The sequence below is a fragment of the Falco cherrug genome, chromosome 6 (genome assembly GCF_023634085.1).
Source record: "Falco cherrug isolate bFalChe1 chromosome 6, bFalChe1.pri, whole genome shotgun sequence".
Taxonomy (NCBI): Eukaryota; Metazoa; Chordata; class Aves; order Falconiformes; family Falconidae; genus Falco; species Falco cherrug.
Genome location: NC_073702.1, coordinates 28105122 through 28128079, shown reverse-complemented (window position 1 = coordinate 28128079; position 22958 = coordinate 28105122). Strand labels below are relative to the sequence as shown.

The 22958-nt window shown below is 43.1% G+C and overlaps 1 protein-coding gene across 2 annotated transcripts in view; it reads left to right on the top strand.

The window, feature by feature from the left end:
* Positions 1-1366: 1366 nt before the first annotated feature.
* Positions 1367-22958, top strand: part of ADAM17 (ADAM metallopeptidase domain 17) — a 36471-nt gene continuing 14879 nt past the window's right edge. Inside the window, exons 1-9 of one of the 2 annotated variants that reach the window (XM_055713661.1) lie at positions 1367-1612; positions 13073-13205; positions 14638-14771; positions 15706-15794; positions 17882-18050; positions 18888-19018; positions 20774-20863; positions 21938-22051; positions 22588-22732. In XM_055713661.1, coding sequence (XP_055569636.1) covers positions 1516-1612; positions 13073-13205; positions 14638-14771; positions 15706-15794; positions 17882-18050; positions 18888-19018; positions 20774-20863; positions 21938-22051; positions 22588-22732 — 1102 coding nt within the window. In that variant the 5' untranslated portion in view covers positions 1367-1515. Of the gene's footprint in view, positions 1613-2402; positions 2425-13072; positions 13206-14637; positions 14772-15705; positions 15795-17881; positions 18051-18887; positions 19019-20773; positions 20864-21937; positions 22052-22587; positions 22733-22958 lie in introns of those variants that run through there. The other variant, XM_014277735.3, reaches the window with a different exon arrangement.

Here is a 22958-nt window from a genome sequence, read left to right as displayed (position 1 = left end):
GAATAGCAGCAAATACTTTCCATTGAAAGAAGAACTAAATTTCACTTGAATTTGTCAGTCTGCAAGAGAAACCTTGCCAGACTGAAAGGGGATTTCATGGAGGTTATAAAGTGATGAGTGACACAGAGAAAAAATTGTTTACTGTCCTTTCCAAAGCAAGAAGCAGGGGTCATCAAATGGTGTCATGAAATGCCTGGTTGAAAGCAAAGTGATTCTTCATACATAGAATTAACGTTGTGGATCTCCCAGTCACAGGATGTCATGGATGCTACAAGTTTACAAGCAGTAGAGGGTCAAGTGGATGCACATCTAGAGGAGATACATTGTGAGCTGCTAAGGAACAAGCCAAGGCTTCTGATTTAGAGTCAGTAGATGTAAACTGTTGGAAATTCAAAGCAGACCCACTGGAAGCTTCACCAGCAGTTTGGCCTCTTATAATCTTCCCAACCTTGGATACAAGAAACGGGAAGACATATGTACACTCTTGGTTTAAGCACCGTGTCAGTCCTTATGTTCTTATAAAAAATTGAGTAATTTTATTCATGCTATAGCTATTTCATTATTTCAGGGTAACTAATGAGCAGTGCGGCAAAAAGCAGGATGGGTGACTCTGTCAATTTTTCTCCATTTTTGCTGACTGCATTACTTGCCATCATCTTTGCTAGAGGCATCTGCAAATAGGTTAAGAGATCAAGCCAATTCCAGAAAACTGGCACGCTACAGTGCAGCTGTAACTCAAGTATGTTTTCCCTGTGTTTTTATTGAAGTAAGGTGTGCTGTTTGGGAACAGTTGACTCACGGAGTCATTATTTATATCAAGTGCCACAATCCTCAGTCGTGCTAAGAGCCACACAAATCCAAGTAAAGTTGCCTAGTAAAGTCACCTGCACGAAGTGAGAAAAACCTGTCTCCTGCGAGCTGCACACGCAACTGTAAGAGACATCACTGTGCATGTGAGAAGATGCGGGAGCGCTGGAGTCGTCCCCTCCCCGCCCCGCGCAGGCCTGCATCCCCAGCTCACCCCAAAGGGGCCTGCAGAAACACGGCGCCCCCTCCCTGCCCTCCTTCCCGGGAGGCAGACGGGAGGCCCACTCGCCCTCGGGCACAGCAGTGAGGGCGCCGCGGCGAGGATGCCCCAGGAAAGCGAGTGCCCCTGGGTGGCGGGACGGGGCAACCAGCGCCTCACGCCCTCCGGCCCCGGAGAGAGAGAGCAGCCGCGGTGACGCCTCCCACGCCGCACCGAGGGCGGGCTGCCCCCTCTGCGGCCCCGCCACCGCCAGGCCCCGGGCCGGGCCTCGCCTCCCTTCAGCGCCCGCCCCCGCCGCCTAAGATGGCGGCCCCGCCTGCACCCACAATGCTCCGCGGGCGGCCGCCGCGCTTCCGGGTGCGGGCCCAGGAGGGCGGCGGGCCCGGCACGGCGCGAGGGGCCGCGGGCGGGCGGAGGGCGAAGCGCCCCCGACCGGATGTGAGCGAACGTAGCGGGCGGACGGTGCGGGAGGGAGCCGCGCCCGGACCATGAGGCTCCGACTGTGGCTGGTCCCTGCCCTGGTGTTGCTGTGGGGGCCGGGCGGGCTGGAGGCGCTGGGGCGCCCGCCGCGCCGGCAGCGCTACGGTAAGGGGCAGGGCGAGACCACGGCAGCCGCGGCAGAGGGTGTGAGGGAGAGACCACTGCCGCGGGGCGGGGGGGGCGCCTCTGCCGAGGGGTGGCGATGGGGTACGTGGGATGTGGAGAGACCGCTGCTGAGAGGCGGGGGGAGGACAGGGGCTCCCCGCTACCGAAAGGAGCGGTGGGCTGAGGGAGAGACCGCTGAGGGGTGGGGGAAACCGGGGGGAGAGGGGCGCAGCAGGCCAGGGGTAGCGGTGGGGGAGACGTCACCGCCGCGCGGCGGGGGCGCGGCCACCCTGCCGGGGGTCAGCGGTGCGGGAGAGGGGGGTGGGCGGTGGGGCAGGGCCGGTGCCGTGAGGCGATGGGGAGGAAGGGGCTCTGCGGCCTGGCCGTGCGCCCTGCTGGGGGGCGGCCCTCGGCGGCGGGCAAGGCCGCGGCTGCGCCCCTGCCGGCCTGCGGGGTGGGGGTGGGGGGCGCCCGGGCCCCCCCCCTCAGCTGAAGGCGGCGTTGGGGTTCGCGGTCGTTGCTCTCTGCGGGGGCCGTGTGTGATGTGACCACTTTATCTTCACATTGAGGTCTGCTAACGAGCTTTTCTCCCAAGAGTTTATGTTGAATTGAGGCAGGATAATCGTACAAGTGGCTTCATCACAGTCCTGGGTGGAGAGGCACCAGTGCAGAGAGAGCCTGAAGCTATTGGAGCTGAACGTGGCTTCTAGAAAAGCTTAACCCGGAGAACCGTTGCTTTATTTAACTTCCCTACACTTAGTTTTGCACCTAAACTTTTACTTCAGAATGAAGAAGTTGCAAAGTTATGTTTGGTAAGCAAAAGCTTATCGCTGAAATGGCAGTTGAGCTCTTGCGAGAGGCAGTGGTTGTGTCTTACCCAGTCAGATGTCCTGTCTCCAGTTGGAGTGGCCGGTGGCGAGTGCTTGTTCCCTTTGCTTGCTTAGATCTCTCAGCAGACATCCTGATGGCTGTGCCTCTGCCCTCCTCTCCCACACCTGAGGTGGGCCTGTGGTTCTGTGCAGATCTCAGCAGCTGGTGACTGCAGGAAGCTGGGAAGGATGGGGTTCATTTGTGGATGCTCCTGGAAGCGTAACAGAGACAGAACAAACATAGCGTGTCCTTTCAACATCAGGCAGGCCAGGGAGCTCCTCATACAGAGATTGTGTCTTGGGCCATCAGATTTTTATGCCTTCTAAAGGTTACACAAATCATAGCTCCTTTATCTAACAGCTTTTGTATTCTTGGCCTCTGTAGCACCATGCCTGGACTATGAGCTCTTCAATTTTACGGAATACTGCGTAGAGGAAGAAGTCCTTTCTTCTGTTTCTAAACTTTGACCATTTCTATTGTCAGAAATGGTCAATATGGAAGAATTATTAATTTCACACCTTTAGTGACTTACAGACCTATGTAATTTGTCTCCTATTTAATATTTTTCTTCCCCAGTGGGAAAATCATGGTCTATATAATAATTCTTAGTATCGAGGGAAAAATTACTTTATTGATCTTTATTACTTTTGTCTGTATACTTTCTATTTGTATCGGATTTTTATTCTTACTTATTTGAGATGTGTGACCAGGACTGCAAAGCAGTATTTGTGATGCAAAGGTACCATGGTTTTATAGTGATTGAATGCTTTCGGGTTTGTTTTCTTTCTGACTATTTTGTGGCCTTTTTTTGTTGTTTAATAGTTACTCCGAGATCTCTTTTCTTTTAATTTTTTTTATTTTTTATTTTGTGAGTGGCAGTAACTATGCTGAAGTACTTTGTTGCATAGATAACATGGAGGTTTTATTTTCCTCATGTTATTTCACATGTTCACACACTGAATGTCATCAAACGTTTTGTTCTGTTGTTCAGTAAATATATAAAAGCATTTCATGAGGGAGCTTGAAAAATCCAGGTGTGCTCCATTAATTGTGTTACGTTTATCCACACACTTCAGTCTTTCAAAACACTAATATATATGGGGCAGCCACAGGTCTAGTAATTCACACTTTGTTATTATTACCTGTTTTTCAGGTAGGGGCACTGAGTGTATTTGTTGATTAGGCCTCTAGGTGATACCTGGAGTGGAAATTGGTCTTGTACTTACCACTTTTCAGGCCACCTCCAGCAAGACCAGTGGCACTGTACTTGCATACCATGATTAGTAGTTGACCAGGTTAATTTTTTCAAATCTTTATAACTCTTGGGTTTATACATTTATGTCCTGTTGACTTATTGCCTTTTTTTTTTTTTTTCCCCTCCTTGTTATAAAGCCCCTTTTCTTGAGTCTTGGAGGTAGGTCTTTAGAATCATCCTATCAAGGCAAGCTTTTGGGGATTTTTTTGGTCTCTGCAGTAAATGCTCATGTCAGCTATTCTTTTATGTTTTGGTACTGGCCTTAAGCATTTGTTCTTGGAGCTGTACTTACAGCTTACTTGTTTTAAAAGTCCCTTTGATTATTTAGCTGAGTGGTTTCTTTTGATACAGAAAAAGCCATTTCAAGTATTAGCTTTATGCCTTTTACAAGCTGCTCTTCAAAAGATCTTTGCCTACTTTACTGTGGTTTTAGGTTCATACTTTGCTGGAGTTCTGTTGTCTTCATCTTACACACAGCTTGGTTTTCTGAAATATTATCTTTTCCTTCTGATAACTTCAACTTTGCTATTTTGAGAGCTCTGTTTAACCACAGCTTTTGTTTCGTGAACTGAAATCAGATTTCTGGCGAGCAGTATCTAAGGAAGTTTCAAGGATTACCATTTTGTGATTTCTATTAAGAACTTTCTTGCTTGTTTCTCTGTAAGTTCAGTTTTTCAGGAAGGAAAAAAATGATTATACAGTGAGAAACAGAATTTGACAAGGAGTAGAATAAGGAGATAAAAGACGCGGGTCGTTTCCCAGCATTTTTGAGCTGAAGTAATCTTAGGGTGTGGTGCTCCAGCAGGCTAAACAGATCTAAATCGGGACTGCCACAATCCTGGCCTCAGCTTTCTGATCCCTTCCCCATTCCTGCGAGCACATTCGTGGAGCTAAGCTGCCTAGAAGCTGATTGCTTTTTTTCCATAAGGTGTAGTGTGTCTGCTTTCGGGTGTTTTCTGTTTGTGGTGTCCGCTCCCTGGACTACCTTACAGCATGATTGTCCAAGTACCTGCCCTGTGTGTTGGGGGGTGGTAGTCATTGTGCTCAAGGTGAGGGATGAAGGTAGGATGGTGTCCACCTCAGTTTGCCTTTAGATGATCTGGAAGCTCTTTTTAATAATGTTGGCAGCAGGAATTAATTTCTGGGAGAAGTGTAACTCTACTAGTCAATACAATGACTGTTATTATAGTTTTGCCTCTGAAAAAATAATGTCAATGCTTTTAAAAATTTTATCCCTCTTGTTTATCTCTGAAGATAACCTTTTATAACTATTAAATATTAATGCTGTTTGTCTTGGAGCTCAGACATATCTGGATGATAACAGGGTCTAATGTACTTGAGAAGAGTAACACTGCAAATACTGAGTTTCAGTGCTGTTGAACGTATCTCTGAATGTGTCTAAAGAACTGCTTGAATCTGTTTTACAACACAGTGGTATTAGTAGTCTGCAGCAACTAAGCAGCATGCATCCAGGATTGCCCAGAGTAGAGTCTGTATGTAAAATGTGTCTTACTTAATCTGTTTTGAATGAGATTTTTTTTTTTAATCACAAGCTAGGCAGGGAACTGAAAGAAGTAAGATAGCTGTTCCTTCCTGGATGGATGATATTCTTTGAATCACTCGCTGGTGGTCTTTTTCTACCTGCTGTATTGCACTAATAAAATCTGAGGCAGCTAACCTGGGCCTGAATTGTTTTTTCTCCACAGTGCTCAAATAATGCAGAACACAAAATGAGCTGAAATAATGACCCATTTTAAACAGACTTACGTAATGCACTTGAAAAAAATAGAATTTACAAGTTGTTAAGTGGAAAAAACAAATGTGGTGTTGGTGAATAAATTGGGGGACCCAAGTGATACAGAGGGCAGCTTAACGTCATTTGCAGTCAGTTTTGAATTCTGCTTCACACGTGTGACAAAATGCAGGAAGTCTGTGAGGCTAGGAATGTAAATGGCTGCCAAAGAGTTTAAGGGGCTGGAAGTTTAGCTCGGTGTCAAGAGCATGCAGTGAGATAATTGGTGACAGAATCCTTATGCAAGATTAAACTTTATCCTTCTGGATTGAAGTGTGTTGGAGACTAAGGCAAAACCCAGGTAAGGGCCAGATGTCTCGTTTCCCTGCCATAGTCTGCCATTTTTGTTACTGTTTCTTAACCCATTTTAATATCCTTTGAAGGGAGACAACTGTTTTGGGTTGAGCTAGTTTTGCAGTCTGACTCTGCAAGCTGGAGGTTTGGTGTGTAGCTCGCCAGGCCAAGGAGGAGATTCCAAGAACACACAGCCTAATAACAGTATGCTGCAGCATGTGCTACCTGCCCAGGATGTGGTGGGATTGTTTTGAAATCATTGCAGGAATTTGTAGATGCAGTGTTTCTATAGGTGGTATTACAGGGTAGGTGATAGTCTTCTTACACTGTGTCTCCATATAAACAGCAAATGTTTCATGTAGTCGCAGCCTTACTGAATTCAAATTGTCAGTGTGATTTTGGGGTTGTGGATTGCTAATATCTATTCTGTGGAAGTACTTAATACCAAGGTTTTAAAGTAGTTTTGTTGGGTTTGTTTTCTTTTGTTTGTGTGAATCAGTCAATGTTTCCATTGCCAACTGAAAAAAAAAGTGATAAAAGTGTAATTCCTGAGAAGTACTCAAAGTCAACAAAGGGAAGAACATCAACACTAGATTAGACTAATTATTAAGAGTTACCCTTAACTATTGCAAGATTTTTGTAATGGGAACGTAATCAAGTGCTCAGCGAGTATGGTTTTCAGTAGTGCCAATATGGTCTGTCCTCTAAGCAGCCAGAAAGTAAAATTCTTGTTTGCATTTAAGATTTGGGGTGGTTTTATTTTCCGTTCCCCCCCACTGTAAAAACTGACAGCTTCACTGCTGCTGTTCGTGCTGATAGCAGCAGTGACTCATCTCAGCTTCATGCTTCTGCTGCTCTGGAATTTTTGTGTGTGTGTGCAGAAGCCCCAGCATAGCTTTCTGCTCTGTCTGGAAGGGCCAAGTGAGGAAGCACAGCCAGCCAGCTCTTCAGTGCAGAGTTCTCTTAATGTTACACCAGGATTTAATTGTGTGTTTAGTAGACAGTAGAGATTTATCTTTGAAATAGAAGTTTATGTCTAACTTCTGTTATAAACAGATAGTTTATTTTTCCCCAACTTTTTTATAAATCACAGGACTCTGAGTTTGCCTGTTTCCCAGACTGATCGAGGGAGGTCCTTTGTTGTGTGTAATAAAAGGTTAAAGGAGAGGCAAGTTTCTTTAACAAAGAGCAGTATATCCTGCTGTCCTGTTCTACAGAGTCCATATGCCACACTGAAACCTGCTTATGTTGGGGATATCCTGCAACATTCTCAATGGTTCTGATGGTCTTCCCGATGTCTTTTGTTCTTACCGATGTATGTGACTGTACTGCCCATGTTTATGTCACTTGTGTCCTGCATCTCTTCACAATATCCATCCCTGTTTTCCTGTGCTGCTCTTAGGATGTGTGCATTATTTGTATTTTTTCCCTTCCTTGATACTTGCATTTTTAACATGTGTAGGTATATGGAGTGGGGGGTAGGAAGGGAAGGGGGCTCTTTTATGCAGGGAGGCACCTACAGCTGCCACCCACTCAATGTTGATCCATAATTACTGAGGTGCTGAATGAGAACATGGTATCCCTTGCATTCCTTGGTTTCCTTTCTCACTTTTTCAGATTGTTACTGAAATCATGAAAGTCCTTCCCCCCTCAGTACCTGTGATGTGCCTTGAATTTTGGAAGGTCATGTCTGAGCGAATCTGAAGTCGTATCCACAAGAAGAGATGCAGTCAGATGGGGAGAAGGGATTGGTCTCACAAGTGTAGTCCAGGCAGTAATTAGTCTTCACCTGGAGTCAGCTGCACTCAAACTTACTTTGTGCCACAGCAGGATTTTGTGGTGTGGTACCTAAGCAGAGTATTAAGGCTGACAGTTTTTGGAGAGCCAGACAAATGATCTGTTTCCAGAGAACACTACATCCTGTGACTTGGCTCTTCTTTCTGCAGGATATATGGAAGCATGTGATTTTTGGTTTGGGTTGGGTTTTTTAGGTTTTTTTTTAAGCATCGAGTCTTATGATGCTGTTCAGGTTTAAGGTGAAAAAGCTGTATTGCCCTTGTTTTACTTTGAATATGAAGATGTTCATTCAGTGGCCTTCCTTATTTTTTGTAATGTCAGTATTTGAGCAGGATGTTGCATTCTTTTTTTTTTTTTTTTCTTCAGAATGTGCTTTCTGCTTTCACTAATAGGATAGACTGAGTTACTGAATCAAGTAGATCCAACAATAAATTTTGTTCTCAGTGATCCCCATTTAAGATGTGTTTAGTGAAGAAGAAAATTTGCAAGGTTGCAAGTGTGTGGGGTAACATGTAGGAAACATTGGGGGTATTCAGCTGTATTGAAAACCACTAGAAAGAGCAGTTTAATTACCTGTACAGCTTCTGCTAAACAATTTGCACCCTTAAGGAAATACACTGTCCAGAAACAGATGTGTGTCTTACTGTAAGCAAAAAACTTTGGAGTAGTAGGAAGGGTTCAGCTATATAAACAAGTTTTTCCTGAGGTGAGCTAAAGGGGGTTTTGTAAGCTGTTAGCTTTTCCATGGTTTCCATTGCTGGTGCCTCTGAACGTGTGGTGAGTAGAGAGTAGTTTACCCTGTGTAACTGCAGGGAAAGTATACCATGGAGTAGCTGGTAGACAGTAAATCAGCAGCCTACCTTGCCTCCCAGTGTGAGGTCTGTGTATCTGTACCCCGAGGCTTTGTCTGTGCTGTACTGGTGACTAACTGAATTCAGGCACCTTGTTTTCTCACATGGTTTAGCAAGTTTGGTGCAGTTGGGATCAAGTCAAAAACATGCCTTTTAAAACACTCAGCAATGCTGACGTGGCTGGCTGTTCTTACTAACAGGTTTGTCTAGAAATGTGTTTAAACAGAGTGTAAACCTTTATCCTGTTACCGTTTATAAGCAGGCTGACGTACATTTGGTTCTTACTTTGAACCTGTTTCTCACACAGGTTCTTCTGTTCACATATACCGAATGAGCAAACCAGCAGCCACTCTTTGGTGGAAACAAGTAAATGATTAATCTAAACTGTTAAAAGCATGGGCTGTTTCACGTGGGATAAATGTTTCAGTTCACTTTTTCTGTCTTTGGCAATGGCTCTGTACCAGATGCACCAGAGAAAGATGTAACAGCACGTGTAATGAGCTGTTGGGGAACAGCGTTCCCACAGATGGAACTTCTCAACACATCCTCTTCATCAACAGTCTCCTAAAAGCAGTGTAAACTGTTAAGAGAAGGTACACATACACATTTAGGCATGACTGCATCACCTCCTGGCTGGTGAAGACCATCTGAGTGCTCAGTTGAGATATGAATGTATTTGCCTTCTACCTTAGCACTCCCTGGAATGGTGCTTCTGTCAGACGATCCCACTATATCGCAGCCAGTAACCGGCTGTTACCACAAACACGAGGGCAGCTGTTTTATTTAGGGTGATGGAGACCTGCTTTAGCTCATATGGTTAAGGTTGGAAAGACTCCAGTCTGTGTTTCCTGGTCCAAATTCAGACTGAGGCTGTGAATTATATTTGAAGTGACTATATTTGGTTACTTTAGTTAAAATATTTTAATATGTGAAGAGCAGCATAATTTGGAGAATACAACCAGAAATAGTAACAATAGTGAATACAGAGACCTTCAACCATTCAGGCGCTCCCCCGCTGAACCAGAAAAACTCTTATTAGTTAGCTGCTCACAAGCTTTTGGTAGGTGTTTGATAAACATTGGAAATCGGCTGGAGATCAGTACATGGGTTGTAGTTAACAAGTGCCACACAGGCTAGAGCCCTTTTTTCAGTCTGGGAGACGCCAATGATTTAACAGTCACACTGCAAAATCCTCACCAAGTGTGTTTGCTGTGCTTATTGTAGGACTACTCTCTGTAGGCTTGTCATCCCATCCCAGTGCCTTTTGACAGGAGATCTATTTCTGCTTTTATTCCCTTTGGGATGGTTGGAGAAATAACTGCAGGCATTCCTGCAAACCTCTCTGGTACTCTTGTGGCCATTTTTAAATCCTGAAAGTAATATTTTTTTAAGTATTGTTGGATCTTGTGTTTTAAGTAGAGATATTTTCTATCGTGGGATAATTGTGAAGAGTTTTTAAAAAATATTGTATCTTCTGGGTTAAAACATCATGCTTCTAGATAAGCTTACCTTTCTATAAATAATGCAGTGCAAAAAAATGCTTATGAAATGGCTGACTTGCCACATTGACTTGTTGCTTTCTAGGCAATAGATTGGGCATGAGATCATGGGAATTTACTGTTCTGGTTATGAAAGCTGAGCTGGTTGGAGAAGGATGCCATTGGTATTTGAACTGGTAGTTGAGCACTTGGAGAGAAACCTCTTCTTTTGAAGTATACGTAGTGGCCTCCACTCAGTGAGCTAAGCTGTTGCCCAGCACATTTTTGAGCTCTGTGCTGCTGCTGGGGTGGCCTGCTGCAATGGGTACCGACCATAATTTATCCAAAAGATACTTTCCTGTGCTAAATTGTGAAGTCTAGTGGCAGTAGGGTTTTAGCCTTGAAGTGAGATGAAAGGAGGAAACAGTTGATGAGTTCAAAGTTGGGGGCAGGGCGAGAGTCCCTGCTGTGGATTTCTTCTTGAGAGCTTTGCGGTATTGTCTTTGTCACCGATATTCCTTCCCCGTTTCTGTTCCAGACCTGGGATGTGTATGTTCTGGGGAAGTCCCCATCCAGGAGAGAAGTTGCAATGAAGTGAAGGCTGGTCATCACAAATAAATAAATATTTGGACTATCAGGATGAAATTAGGGTGTCCTTCTCCAAAAAGAGAGGAATGCAGAAATCTAGGAGGGGTTGGGAGGGAAGGAACCACGGGAAAGTGGTTTAGGAAAACCTGAGTCAGCTTGGTGCTGTTGAAGCCCCTGGGAAATGATTCTTGGACCATAGTGAAGATAATGAGGAAGGAATGCCAGAAAGATTATTAAACTTGAACAAAAAGTAGTCGAGTATATGCTTGCTGTGGCTTCCATCCACAGACTGCTGTACAGTTGGCCCCTGTACAGTTCTGTATTTTGTTTAAAATAATGACATTTCATCTTTTATTTTCAGTAAGCCATGATCGTGAATTCATTTTCACAGTATGAAAATTGTACTGAAAAAATTTTAAGTGTTACCAATGTATTTTTTTCCGCATCTGTCTGTCCCTGAATCAGTTCACAGATTTATGCCTAGAGTCTTTACTTATGTTGCAAGTAAAATCAAAAGCAAACAAATTTAGGAAGGTTAAGAGGAAATGCGAACAAGTGCATTCTTGTTTCAGGGTTACAGGAACTAGGAGTGTCCTGTGTTTCATGCGTTAGTTTAACAGAATCATCTTACTCATCTTCAGCGCTCTGTAGGTCTTGTTCTTACTACCCTTCCTGTGTCCCTGTGAGGCATTTCCAGAAGGGTGTTTGTGTGTGCCTTGAGGTGAAGCAGGACTTCTGAAGTTCTTGCCTACCAAATAAAATAAAATTGATTTCTTTGGCAGACTTCTCAGTTCTCTTGCTGTGAAACTGAGACATTTTGTCTTGGCTGCAGTGACAGCTGCGTCTTGCTCTTTGGCATGACCTTCCCCTGGTTCTGGGCTGGTTTCAGGCAGAGGTGGAAAGGGGCAGAAGGAGTAGTGTTTCACAGCTGGGGTTGTGCCCCTCGGGCAGATCTTGTGCTTGGTAAGTCCCCGTGTCAGTAGGTCCTCGAGCAGAGCAGCAGTGGTACCACACCTCTCTTGCTTCATGGCCCACATACCACACGCTTCCTCTGTATCATGAACCAATGTTTAGTGTCCTGTGTATCCACGTTCACTTCAATCGAGGAGTCTGCTCTAGCTGAGTGTGTTGAAAGAATCTCAGGTTTAATTGAAAAAATTCAGGACTAGACAGTTTAATGAGGGGTTTTTTTGTCACAATTAATTTTCCCTGCCTGTCCCTACCCTCCTCCCAAGCGGTTCTGGATGAGGGCAGGTGTCAGACCAGGAGCAATGAGTTATAATGGGCTTCTTCAAGAAAAAGGATGCTTTGAGGAGTTTTAGGTAGTTGCGTACTGTGTGGCTATAGTGAACCAGCTCTGCAGCATGTGGCAAGCTAATGATGAAGGCGCTGTCAGGCATGCAACAACTGGGCACAGAATGGGGGGAAAAACCCACAACACAAAAACAAGTGATGGAAACTTGCCTTTGCCTATAACCTGAAACACGTGGTAATTGGTTGCAGGTTCTCTCAACCTGTGGGTTGTAAACAGAAATCAAGAAATTGCAGCTGCACTGCCCTTCCTGTGTTGCTTAATGCCAGGGGAGGGGCAGCCAGGTGGAAGAAGCCTGGGAGCCACTGCTCCATGGCTTCTGCTGCATGAGAAGGCAGCCGTGTCACCTGTCCATCACCGCTCGTGGGTCTGGTGCAGGACCGAGAGGGCTGTGAGGGTCATCTTTGTTTCTGCAGCTGCCTCGCTGCCAGTGTACACAAGCATGTGTGTACATACGTGGGTGGTTAATTCTCCCCACCTGCCCCCTCTCAAAAAAAAGCAAAGTGATTGCCTTGCCCTGAACAGGTGCGGCTTGGTCTTTAGAGGCACGTATTTTGGGGTGAATGATGGTATTGAGTGTAACGTTAAAAAAAAAAAAAATATTCAGGAGCTATACCAATCTAGAGTTCAGGTTGGCAACCTTGGCTTGTTGCACAAGAGGCAGTAAAACTCCGCTTACTAGTGGTGCTGCTTACTTAAAAGTCCAATAAAACAATGTGATGTTGGTTGGCTGAGTGGTGTAAGCTAGTGATCAGCGGCTCTGAGGAAGTGGAAGGCTGCTGTTGGACAGAAAGGTAATAAATGTTCTGATCTGCAGTGAATTTGGTGGAAGTTTCCAAGGTTACATTATTTTCTTCCTTGGACTCAGGAGGGGATGAGCAGGTGAGGAGCACGATTTCCCCATTTAGTTTCCAGGGGCAGACAGGGAGGGCATTAGCTCTGCACAGCTGTGGCAGTAAAAATGATGGGGTTGGTTGCTCAAAAATTGCTATTAGTGAACTAAATTCCTTGTTTGCCTCTCTCAAATCCTGCCTTGTCTCACACTGTGATTTCTACTTGCCTACATAAAATGTGCCATTACAGAAATGTACAATAGTTAACCTAAAATCAGAGCAGACTGTGGTCTTGCTGTTGAAATGAGAGGTTCTGTTTTGCTGGTTTAGGTGTGCGTTTGTGAAATAGAGAGTGTGTTGAAACTAAAACTTTCCTTGTTGCTCTTCCAGACACAGTTGAGTCCATGCTTTCAGACTACGACATCCTTTCTCAGTCTAGCATCCAGCAACACTCTTTAAAGAAGAGGGATCTGCAGCCTGAGACACACGTAGAGAGGCTCTTAAGTTTTTCAGCCCTGCAAAGGTAATTAAATCATCAGTAATAAAATAGCATAATATTTTCCTTCCGTTTGTGATAATGTGCAGTTCCAAACCCAGAAATAGTTGTCTTGTGTTCTGTCATGACTGTCCAGTTCTTCTAAGTTAGTGATCTGCATGGTTATATGATTTTAAGAGACTCAGAGGAAACAGAAAAAATTGCATTGTATTATTCTGCTGAAGTGACAGTGATTTAAGAATTCTGTTGCTTTGTTCGTAGCTTTAGTTCTGTTCTATTCTGTTCTTTCAATTCTACTTGTTGGGTTGGATCCCATTCATACCTCATCTAGCTACTTTGTCGTACTTCTCGACCGTCCTCTGGTTCTTGAAAATCTGCCTTCAGTTCAGGGAGCGTGTATTGTGTTGCCCAAGAGATGTATGTTGTGTTTTTTTCATAATGCTTAATCCTCTTCGTACCGAGTGTAAATTCCCCCTCAATGAAACACTTCTTTTAATCATTTTTTTAATAAGACAGGAAATAGAAGCACGGGTGAGAGGGGAAGGAGGGGTGGAAGAGAGCAGGGATGAAGGCTGTTGGGATTTTATTCTGAGTGTCAGTCAAGTGCTCCGAGTGTTGAAATGGTGAACCCAAAATGGGAGAGCAGAGTGAGAATAACACTTTGTATTAACAAGTATAGGTTGATTTTGGTCATCTGATGTCTTTGTCTACTGTGCTCTCATGTGCCTTTCCCTGTCTGTCATCTCCAACTACAATTGTCACGCAAGTTGTTGTGCGTTGTTGTTGAATCTCTAAACATTTGGAGGGGGTAATGTTTAAGTACCAAGTATAAAAGGTTAATGGGATCAAATATCTGGCTGTTCCTGTTTTGCACTGCCTCGTGCACCCTGACTTTATCGTGAGGTTGCGATACTGCCAGTGATAATCACAGAATAATTGCAGAGGGCCATGCCAAAAATCTTTGACTCAAAGCCCACATAAACCAAAAGTCCTTGAGGCTCCTTCCACGGAAGGTTCTCTACTTCTTGGGATAGCCTTTAGTTTTTGTGACAATATATCATAAAAATATGCAGAGTTCAAGTTTCTCTTTATGGTCTTCTGACTGTATTATTTCAGAAAATAAGAACTGTAATTTAATTTAAAATAAATGAACAAATTCTGTGGTCTGATTTTCTTTAAATCGTTACCAGTAGCTGTTTTTGCTGGACTGCACATGGAGAAGGTGCATCATGAGCAAACTGTGACTGTTTTGGATTTTGTTTGGTTTTTTTTTTTTATTAACATCTTTGACTCTTTAAAGATATTTGCAGTTATGAATTACACGGTGTATGTTTTTGTAGCCTCCTTATCGGAGGTCATGTGTTCTAACTTCTTTTGGACTCTCAGTAAAATGGAGACTGGATGTATGTGTTACGTGTATACTTTGCTTAAAAATAAATGGAAGTAAATTCTTTTACAGGCACTTTAAATTATACTTAACTGCAACTGCTGAACACTTTTCAGAAAAATTTCAAGCATTAATTGTGGATGGTGAAGGCAAGGAAAAGGAATACAGTGTTCAATGGCAAGACTTTTTCACTGGACATGTTGTTGGTTAGTATGGACTAGACACTGCGTCAGTGCTGAGAAAGCACAGCTTTGCACAAGTATCTTGACCAAAGTAAATGGTGTGTTGCCCTCATTTTCACCAGATATGGTTAGGATGAAAAGTAAACTTAATTTTCTTGCCCCTTGGGTTTTCTGGTTTTGTTTTTGTGGTGGGTTTGTGGTGGGTTTTTTTAGGTTTGGTGCATGGTGGGGTTTTTTGAGCTACTGCATTAAGGTTCTAAGATAGGACTCTTCTGTTTAGTTTGGCAGAATGCAAAGGTATAATTTACTGAAGCAGCAGCTTGTGATTTATTTTTTTTTTTCAATGATGATGGTAGCTTTAATTCCAACTGGAATGTAGGACGTGAATGTTCCTTGTCCCAGAACACAAAGCCCAGGTAGTGGTGATGCAGTGTTGTGCAGATTGTTATATTAAAACGCTTTCAGATGGTTCTTCACAGATTACTTTTCTGTAAAGAAAGAGTGTCTTACTCCACTTTAGTCCAGCACTAAAGCTTCTGCTAAGTTGTTTTGATTTTCATGTTGCCTATGTGATGTGGCGGAAGTCTTTTCCACTGGAATGCAGGCTGACGCCATGAAACTGCTGGCTGATAGCAGTAAGATGCCAGCTGCTTTTGTTGGCAGAAATATTCTGTGTCCCATTACTAACCCCCAGAGTGGTTTCAGCACTTTCTGCAAAATTAGCAATTAAATCTGAGTCTTGATGACTATGACCATTGGGAGGTTAAGATTGCGGGGGAGTGCTGGTTCATTTCTTTTTTTTTCTTTAAACTGGACAGTATAGTGTTCTTCAGAGACTGAGGAAAGTAATTTGGCATGAAGTTTAGAAACAATTATAAAAATCCAACAAGCAGTGTCTGTGCAGGAGTGCATGCAAATAGAGCTGAATTAATTTATATTTTCCTTGCTTATGTTAAAGGAGAGCATAATTCCAAGGTTGTGGCACATATTGGCAATGAAGATTTTACAGTGAGGATCAGTACTGATGGAGAAGAATACAATATCGAGGTATGCTTTACTGCTGAAAGCTATATTCAAACAATAATTTCTTTGTTGGTTTTTTTTTCCCCTGTGGGTGTTTCTCTTTCTAGCTCGTCACGTTGACACCTCTGTAGCTCAAAATAGACTTGGTGGCGGTGTTTATTTTGGGGCAAGGAGGGAGAGAAATGTGAAACCAATTTGACTTTTGCAAGCGTTGAGTTTTATTAGTGAGTGATGTTCTCTGACATTTGCATGTTTTAGATAAATCACAGGTATGTTTTAAACAGGAAAGGTTTTTAGAAACATAAATGGATAATATTAGGAATTAGTGGCGATTATGTCCTTTAGAATAGCAAATGGTGCAGCTTTTTGAGCAGAGTCAATGTTGAGCTTTCTAAAATTTTGGCTTTGTTACATCTTGGAATTTTTCCCATTCTTAGAGCTTTATTGGAAAATTTGGTATTTTTCCCTGCTCCCCTGTTTCTGTTTTTCACCATTTTCATTGCTTGTTATTTTAAACCATTGGTTTAAAAACCATATTCAACAAATATATAATTAGAGACTATCCTAATGAGTTGTTCAGTGCAGTATATTCCCACGCGCAAGCTGTATTAGAATGGCTGAATAACAGTTATTATGGCTGCGTGTTATATGGATATTGTAATTGTCTCGAAACCCAAGGATATGCAGAATTATGGGTAAACCTGGGAAATCCAGTCATGTTAAAGAACAAAAATGTGACTAGAACACCCAAACCACTGTACTTGTGTTTTACATTAAGAGCATATAGTAGCTGTTTGATTGTGATTGAAAGCATTTTTGTGTTTGTGGTTCAGAGTAATGTAAGCATGTCTCTGTTCTCCACACAGCCATCCCCCTTGCTCTTTGTTGGCTGTGTCTGTACAGCTAAACAAAGGCAGGCAATGGCATGGAGGCTCCAGCTTGCCCATGCTGCTTAGCTATTAGCCTCCCCGGGTCAACTTTGGCCCCTAACCAGCCATGGATGTGACAATGCCCATGCGCAGTCAGAGGTGGTGTGTGCCAGAGAATATTCTCAAAAGGCAGCATGCTCTGTCATTGTCTGTCTTTGTTTTCGTGGTTCTCCTGTACCATTCAGAAAGGCTGAGTACCTTCGTATAAACTCGTGGTGTCCGCACACCTTGCCCTAGGGTGCAAAGCACGTTCCCTCAGTTTTGTGCAGCAGACGTGTGGCTGCTGGGCTGGCACAGCCTTTGTGTTTCAGGACCTTTTTGCTGTGAATGAAAGCACAGTATTCTAAATAGCAAGCAGTTCTCTTTCAGCTTGAGACAACGAAGGGCCAGAGGAGACCCAGACCCAGGTGCTCTGCATTGTGGATGTGGGCAGTCTATGCTACTTGGCCTTGCACAAAGAACAGACCCTGTCTGTGTTGTATTTGGTGGTGGTGCTGTGAGCTCTTATATACAGATAATAATAGGGATGTGTCAGTAAAGAAAAAACACGGTTCTTATGCATCTGCTGTGGGAATTAGCGTCTTACATTGGGGTTTCGTGGTTTCCTTGCTTTCTTTGGTTTTGGGGAAGTTTTCATACTTCTAAGTGACGTGGGTAGCTATTGAATGTTGAAGAGCCTGCCTTCTGCCTTGAAGACTGTGTTCTGCTGTACACTTAAATATTAAATACTCTGTTATCTGCCAGCTCCTGTGCTTCTGCTCAGTGTATGTGTTAGCATAGTTTAAGCATCTCCACCCTGGCTGTGCCAGTCTTTATACTGTTATGGAGGGAGCGGAGGAGCCTTGAGATGCCTCCTCAGCTTGCTCATATTCTAGAGGGGAAGAAAAATTCTGTCTTCTACAGCCTTATCAGGTAGCTGCCACCACTTGGAGATGATGATAGATTCTTGGATGCATGTGTAGCATGAAAGAGTTGTATTCTGTTGGCTTTCTTGTGGATGTAGTTTTATCAGTAGGCTTACTGCTGTGGGTGAAATTATTGTAGTCAATGTGTTTGTGTGTGTATACGTAAAGCTGTGGAGAACTGATGGTGCATACGTATAATTTTTTACTTACATAGACTTAGTCTTTGTTTTCACTGTGCTCCTAACTAATTGCATTTTGGTTCTTCCTGTGCTGTCAGCCACTGTGGAGATTTGTAGAAAATGTGCAAGATGAAAGGCTGCTGGTCTACAGATCTGGAGATATTAAAGATTTCTCAAGATTGCAATCCCCCAAAGTGTGTGGTTATTTAAAGCTGAACGAAGAAGAATTATTGCCAAAAGGATTGGAAGACCGGAAGGAAAATGAAGGTGAGTGCGCCTGTCCCTTGGGAGAGCAGAGCCCTTCTGGCTGTGTTGGCCAATAAGATCAGAACCTGGGCAATAATCTGTGTTGCTGCTTCTAGTTTAACTATTAGCTCTTTAAATTCATTGGGGGGGGGGGGGGGGGGGAAGCAGCACTCCTCCTCATGCTTGTTCCCCATCCAAAAAAGCCCCAACAACTGATGAAAGGAAGAAACTGTCGCTCAGGGCGTGTTTCTTCCTGGCTTGTTGAAAGGATGTGTCACCCTACCAGCGTGTAGGCTAAGGAGAGGAACCTGTTTCATCAGGCCTGAGTAGTGTCTGTTGTGATAGCTGGCAGCAATGGAGGTACGCTTTCTAAGGTGAACACTGAAACAACTCTGTACTTCTGTGCACTGTGCAGCAGGACCAGTTTGGCCTCGGTGGTCACTCAAAGCATCCATCTTCAGCTATGATGGGTTTTTCAGAGTTTTTAGTCTCTCTCTTTCCTCTGTCCTTTGGGTTTGTCAGCTGAGGTTGGGATGATGACTAGGAGCAGGAGGAGGAGAGGCGTTGAGGCTGAGGTTATGACCGTAAAAGCTCTATAGGTATATTTATTGAATAACTCTATTACACTGCTGTACACTCCTCTCCTTACAACAAGTTTGAAGACTGCTATGAAGAAAAAATTTAGGAGTAGTTATAAAAAAAATAAAATCCAACAAACTGACCCCAAACTAAACATCCCTATTCTCCCCACAAAAACCCACCCAAACTCACATTCGTGTCTTAAATAAGGATAATAGACACAGCAGTGTCAGTTTTAACTGAGTGTTTATTTAATTGTATTTAAAATGTTCACACTAGCAAGCATCCATCGGAAGAAAAGAGCTGTTCCAGAGAGCTCCAAAAACACATGCAAGATGTTGGTAGTGGCAGATCATCGCTTTTTCAAGTACATGGGCCGTGGGGAAGAGAGTACCACTATAAATTATTTGGTATGTAAATATACTCTGTTACAATTTGCTGGAATAAATGCAGGAAAAAAAGTTAATTCAGTAGTTAACATACACTTTATACTACTTTGTACAGCATAATGGATTTACATCTCATGGCTGTGTGTGCTTTTTACCTGGGAAAGTGCTAAATCAAACCTTAAAAATACTTTATACTGGTGATAGTGTAGTTAAGTAGTCTTCACGTTTCACTTATAAACAAATCCTTTCCCTTCACATACTTCTTGCGGCTGTGCTATTTGCTGCCTAAGAATTTTTTTTCCAGTCGGAGCTTCAGAATCTGGATTTTGAAATCTCCTGCAAACAATCCAGGTATCTTTAAAGTTCTAGCATGTTTAAAGCTCATGAGTGGCACAAGCAACTTGTTTAGATTCCTCCCCCTGCCCCCCCCCTAGTTATTTCAGAATCCTCTGTTCAGAATGATAAAATTAGAAGCGGGTGCAGTAAACAATTTGTTTGGTTGTACATGGGTGTTGTGGGTTAACCCCAGCAGGCAGCTCGGCCCCACCCAGCCACTTGCTCAGTCTGCTGGGTGGGATGAGGATAGAGTTGGGATCAGGAGAGAATTGGAAGGGTAAAGGTGAGACAGCTGGTGGGTTGAGATAATAATAGTTTAATAGGTAAAGTAAAACCTGTGCATACAAGCAAAGAAAAGAAATTGATTCACTACTTCTCATCAGCAGGCAGGGGTTTTCCCAAGCCACTCTTGGGAAAGCAGGGCTCCATCATGGGTACCGGTTACCAAGTAACCCAACCAAAACCAGTTGTCTATCTGACAAGTTTTTGTGAAACAGAACGCCTGCCCACAGACTTTTGGCAGCAGTGGAGAGGGTGGGTTTGGGGGCTGGAGACAAAAACCAAATGAAATAATTCTTGGAGGTCTGTTGTTTGTCAAAAGTCTCTTTCTGAGCCTGAATCTTTGAAATGCTAATCACTCTGTTCCACCTTTGCTTGCTTTTTGACCTTTCTGTTCCCAGAAATGTTTACATTCCCCAGGTGATGGAGCCTCAATTCCTGTGTTTGCAGAGATGCTATTATCTCAGCATCTGACGTGCTGAGGCTAACCTGCTGTTCTGTTTCCTGGATAGATACGTACTGTTAACAGCACAGTGATTGGGAAACTAAAACATAAACTACTATCAAGTGGCTCTGATTGTAACTTCTCGTTCATTTTGCAAGTTTGGTAGTTTTTGAGAAGATGAGAACAGCTTGAAAAGGGAGGTATTGATAGTGAGCACTGATGAGAACCTTGTGTTTGAATTGTAATGGGGAAAATAATAGGTTTTTGACTGGGAGAGGGAAGCAAGCCTCAGGGGTCAGTTAAACTAGGTAAGCGTCATGCTAAAACAAAGCAGTAGAAACAGCTCCCTCCTCTGTCCTTCCGCTCCCTCCTCTGTCCTTCCCCTAAATAAACCTGGAAAATGAGTATATGAGTGAAGTGTTTCCCAAGATGTCTTGTTCTTTAATATTAATCTCTCTACCTAAACAAGGGTGATAAGTGGGAAAGTTTGTACTGCTTTTTTATGATGGAAAATTTTCAAGGATATTTGATAATACTGTCTGGATCCAAGTACTGTTAGTTTTGGATCAGTGAGTATGTCTGTTATGTTATATGAGGTTCAATTTTTAATTTGAAGCAAGTGTTTCTAGATAAGTATGTTGCAGCTTCTCTGAGTGCCTTGATCTTCATTGCATGAAAACTTGGAACTAAGTAACTCGTTTTTCTTTTCTATGCAGATTGAATTGATAGACAGAGTAGATGACATCTACCGAAACACTTCCTGGGACAATGGAGCCTTCAATGGGTACGGCATACAGATAGAGCAGGTATTCACTGAACTATGCAGAGAGTTTCCAATTTAAAGGATAAGAACATGGTTTAGATATCAGGGTTTCTGATAATTTTATCTGCATTAGAACTAAAATAATCAAATCCTACATTAACTCCAGCCAAGAGCACTCTGAAATACCATCTTGCCAGCGGTGGCAGTAATGGTCTGACACGGCATGCCCATTTTCAGTTCCTTGCAGGGTTTGAGATGGGCATTTTCTGGGAGAATCTTTCCATATTTAATCTCAATTTTAAAGTGGTTTTTTTTTCCCCTGAATATGAGCAGTTCTTGTTTCTGTCAGACATACTCTTATGCATGTATTTAATGTTTGTGTCTATGGCCAGTGCTTAACTTACGAAGCCTGAATGGGCCAAACCCGCAAATCCTGCCTGAAGAGCTTTAATGACTGCCTTAGATATGATAGTGTAGAGGCTGGTGTAAGGTAGATGCAGGGGATGTAGTGACTTCAGTTTATATGATGGCTTCTGAATGTTAGTGCACAGAACTCTGGAAAAGGGCATTAAAAAAAGAGGACTCCACCAGCTCAGAGTACTGCAAGAGTTGTGGTGTGGAACGTGGAGACTACTAATGGTACAAGCTAAGCTAGCTGCCTCCGTGCTGGAAAAAGGTCGGCAGGAACAAAGAAGAAGGGTTAGTTGGGCAGGGAGGGGGAAAGAACGTGATGCACTAATTCTAGGTTACTGGGAAAGTGGCAGTCCTTTAAACTGTGTTTTGGTTAACTAGAACTCTGAAATGGTTTGGGGTTATTTATGCTAGGTATAAATCCTGGTTGTATTTGTTTTTTTTGATAGAGTAGCATGCATCTCAGTGTATAGTGTTACAAAGAAAACTGTTGATGTTGTCCTGTGAAAAGGCTGGTGTAGCTACTTATGTTGTAGTTGGTGTATCTTAACTAGCAGAGGCTGAAGTTAGCATTAGAAGCATGACGAGTTTGAGTTTTTCTCCTTGCAATTCTATTGAGACATTTAAAATTACAGTGAAAGCTTTTCTGTAGCTATGAAATTGACCAGAATTCCTCTACATTGTTGTTGCCCTTTTGGAAATGTAGATTATCATCCACAATGAGCCAAATCTTGTAAAACCTGGAGAAAAGCATTACAATATGGCAAAAAGTTACCCAGATGATAAGAAAGATGCCTGGGATGTGAAAATGCTGCTAGAGGTAAGTTGTAACCCTTAAAAATTTGTGCCCCTTGCAGAGAATTACTCATTCATACAGCTGCTCTGTGGTAACAGACTAAACCCTTCTACTTTGCATGACGTGTAGATGTTACACAAAGGCAAACTAGCTGATGTGCCCTGTAGCCCATGGTAAAGGGCTCCGTTGCATAATTACAGAGCACACACCAATTAGTGTTATTAATATGTGGCCTGAGTCAGAAAGGCAGTCCTGATATCTCTGGCCCTGAGACGGGCTGCCTTGTGACCTTCATCAAATTATTGTACTTGGTTTTCCCCTCTGTGTGAAAAGGGGAAATGAACAGACAAATTATGTAAATGAATGCATACGATGTACTTGGGTACTCATTTAATTTTCTACAGCTCTGTAGGACAGCTAAACGGCTGCTTTTTTCTGACTGAACCAGATCTAGGAGGTGCTTGTCTGGCTTATTAGATAAATGTTCTTACCTTTAGACTTGTAGTATGCACTGTGAAGTGTCTTATAAAGATTTAATTTTTCTTTTTTTTTTTTTAAAGCAATTTAGCTTTGATATTGCGGAGAAAGCAGCTCATGTGTGCCTTGCTCATCTCTTCACGTATCAAGATTTTGACATGGGAACACTTGGACTGGCTTACGTTGGCTCTCCCAGATCTAACAGCCATGGTGGCATTTGTCCTAAAGGCAAGGCTTCTTTTTCTTCCATCCCAGTTGTAGGTTGGAAGCTAGTTCCTGTTATTTGCATTTAATCCTCTTCTCCAGCTCTCACAGAGCATGATGTATTGTTTGCCTAGACTCTAGTTACTGGTTTTTGGATAGAGTAGATGACCATTCTCTTGGCTGGAGCTGGAAGAAGAAAGGAGGGAAGGATAAAAGTCACTAAGCTATCTGGTGTGAACAAGCTGGCTAG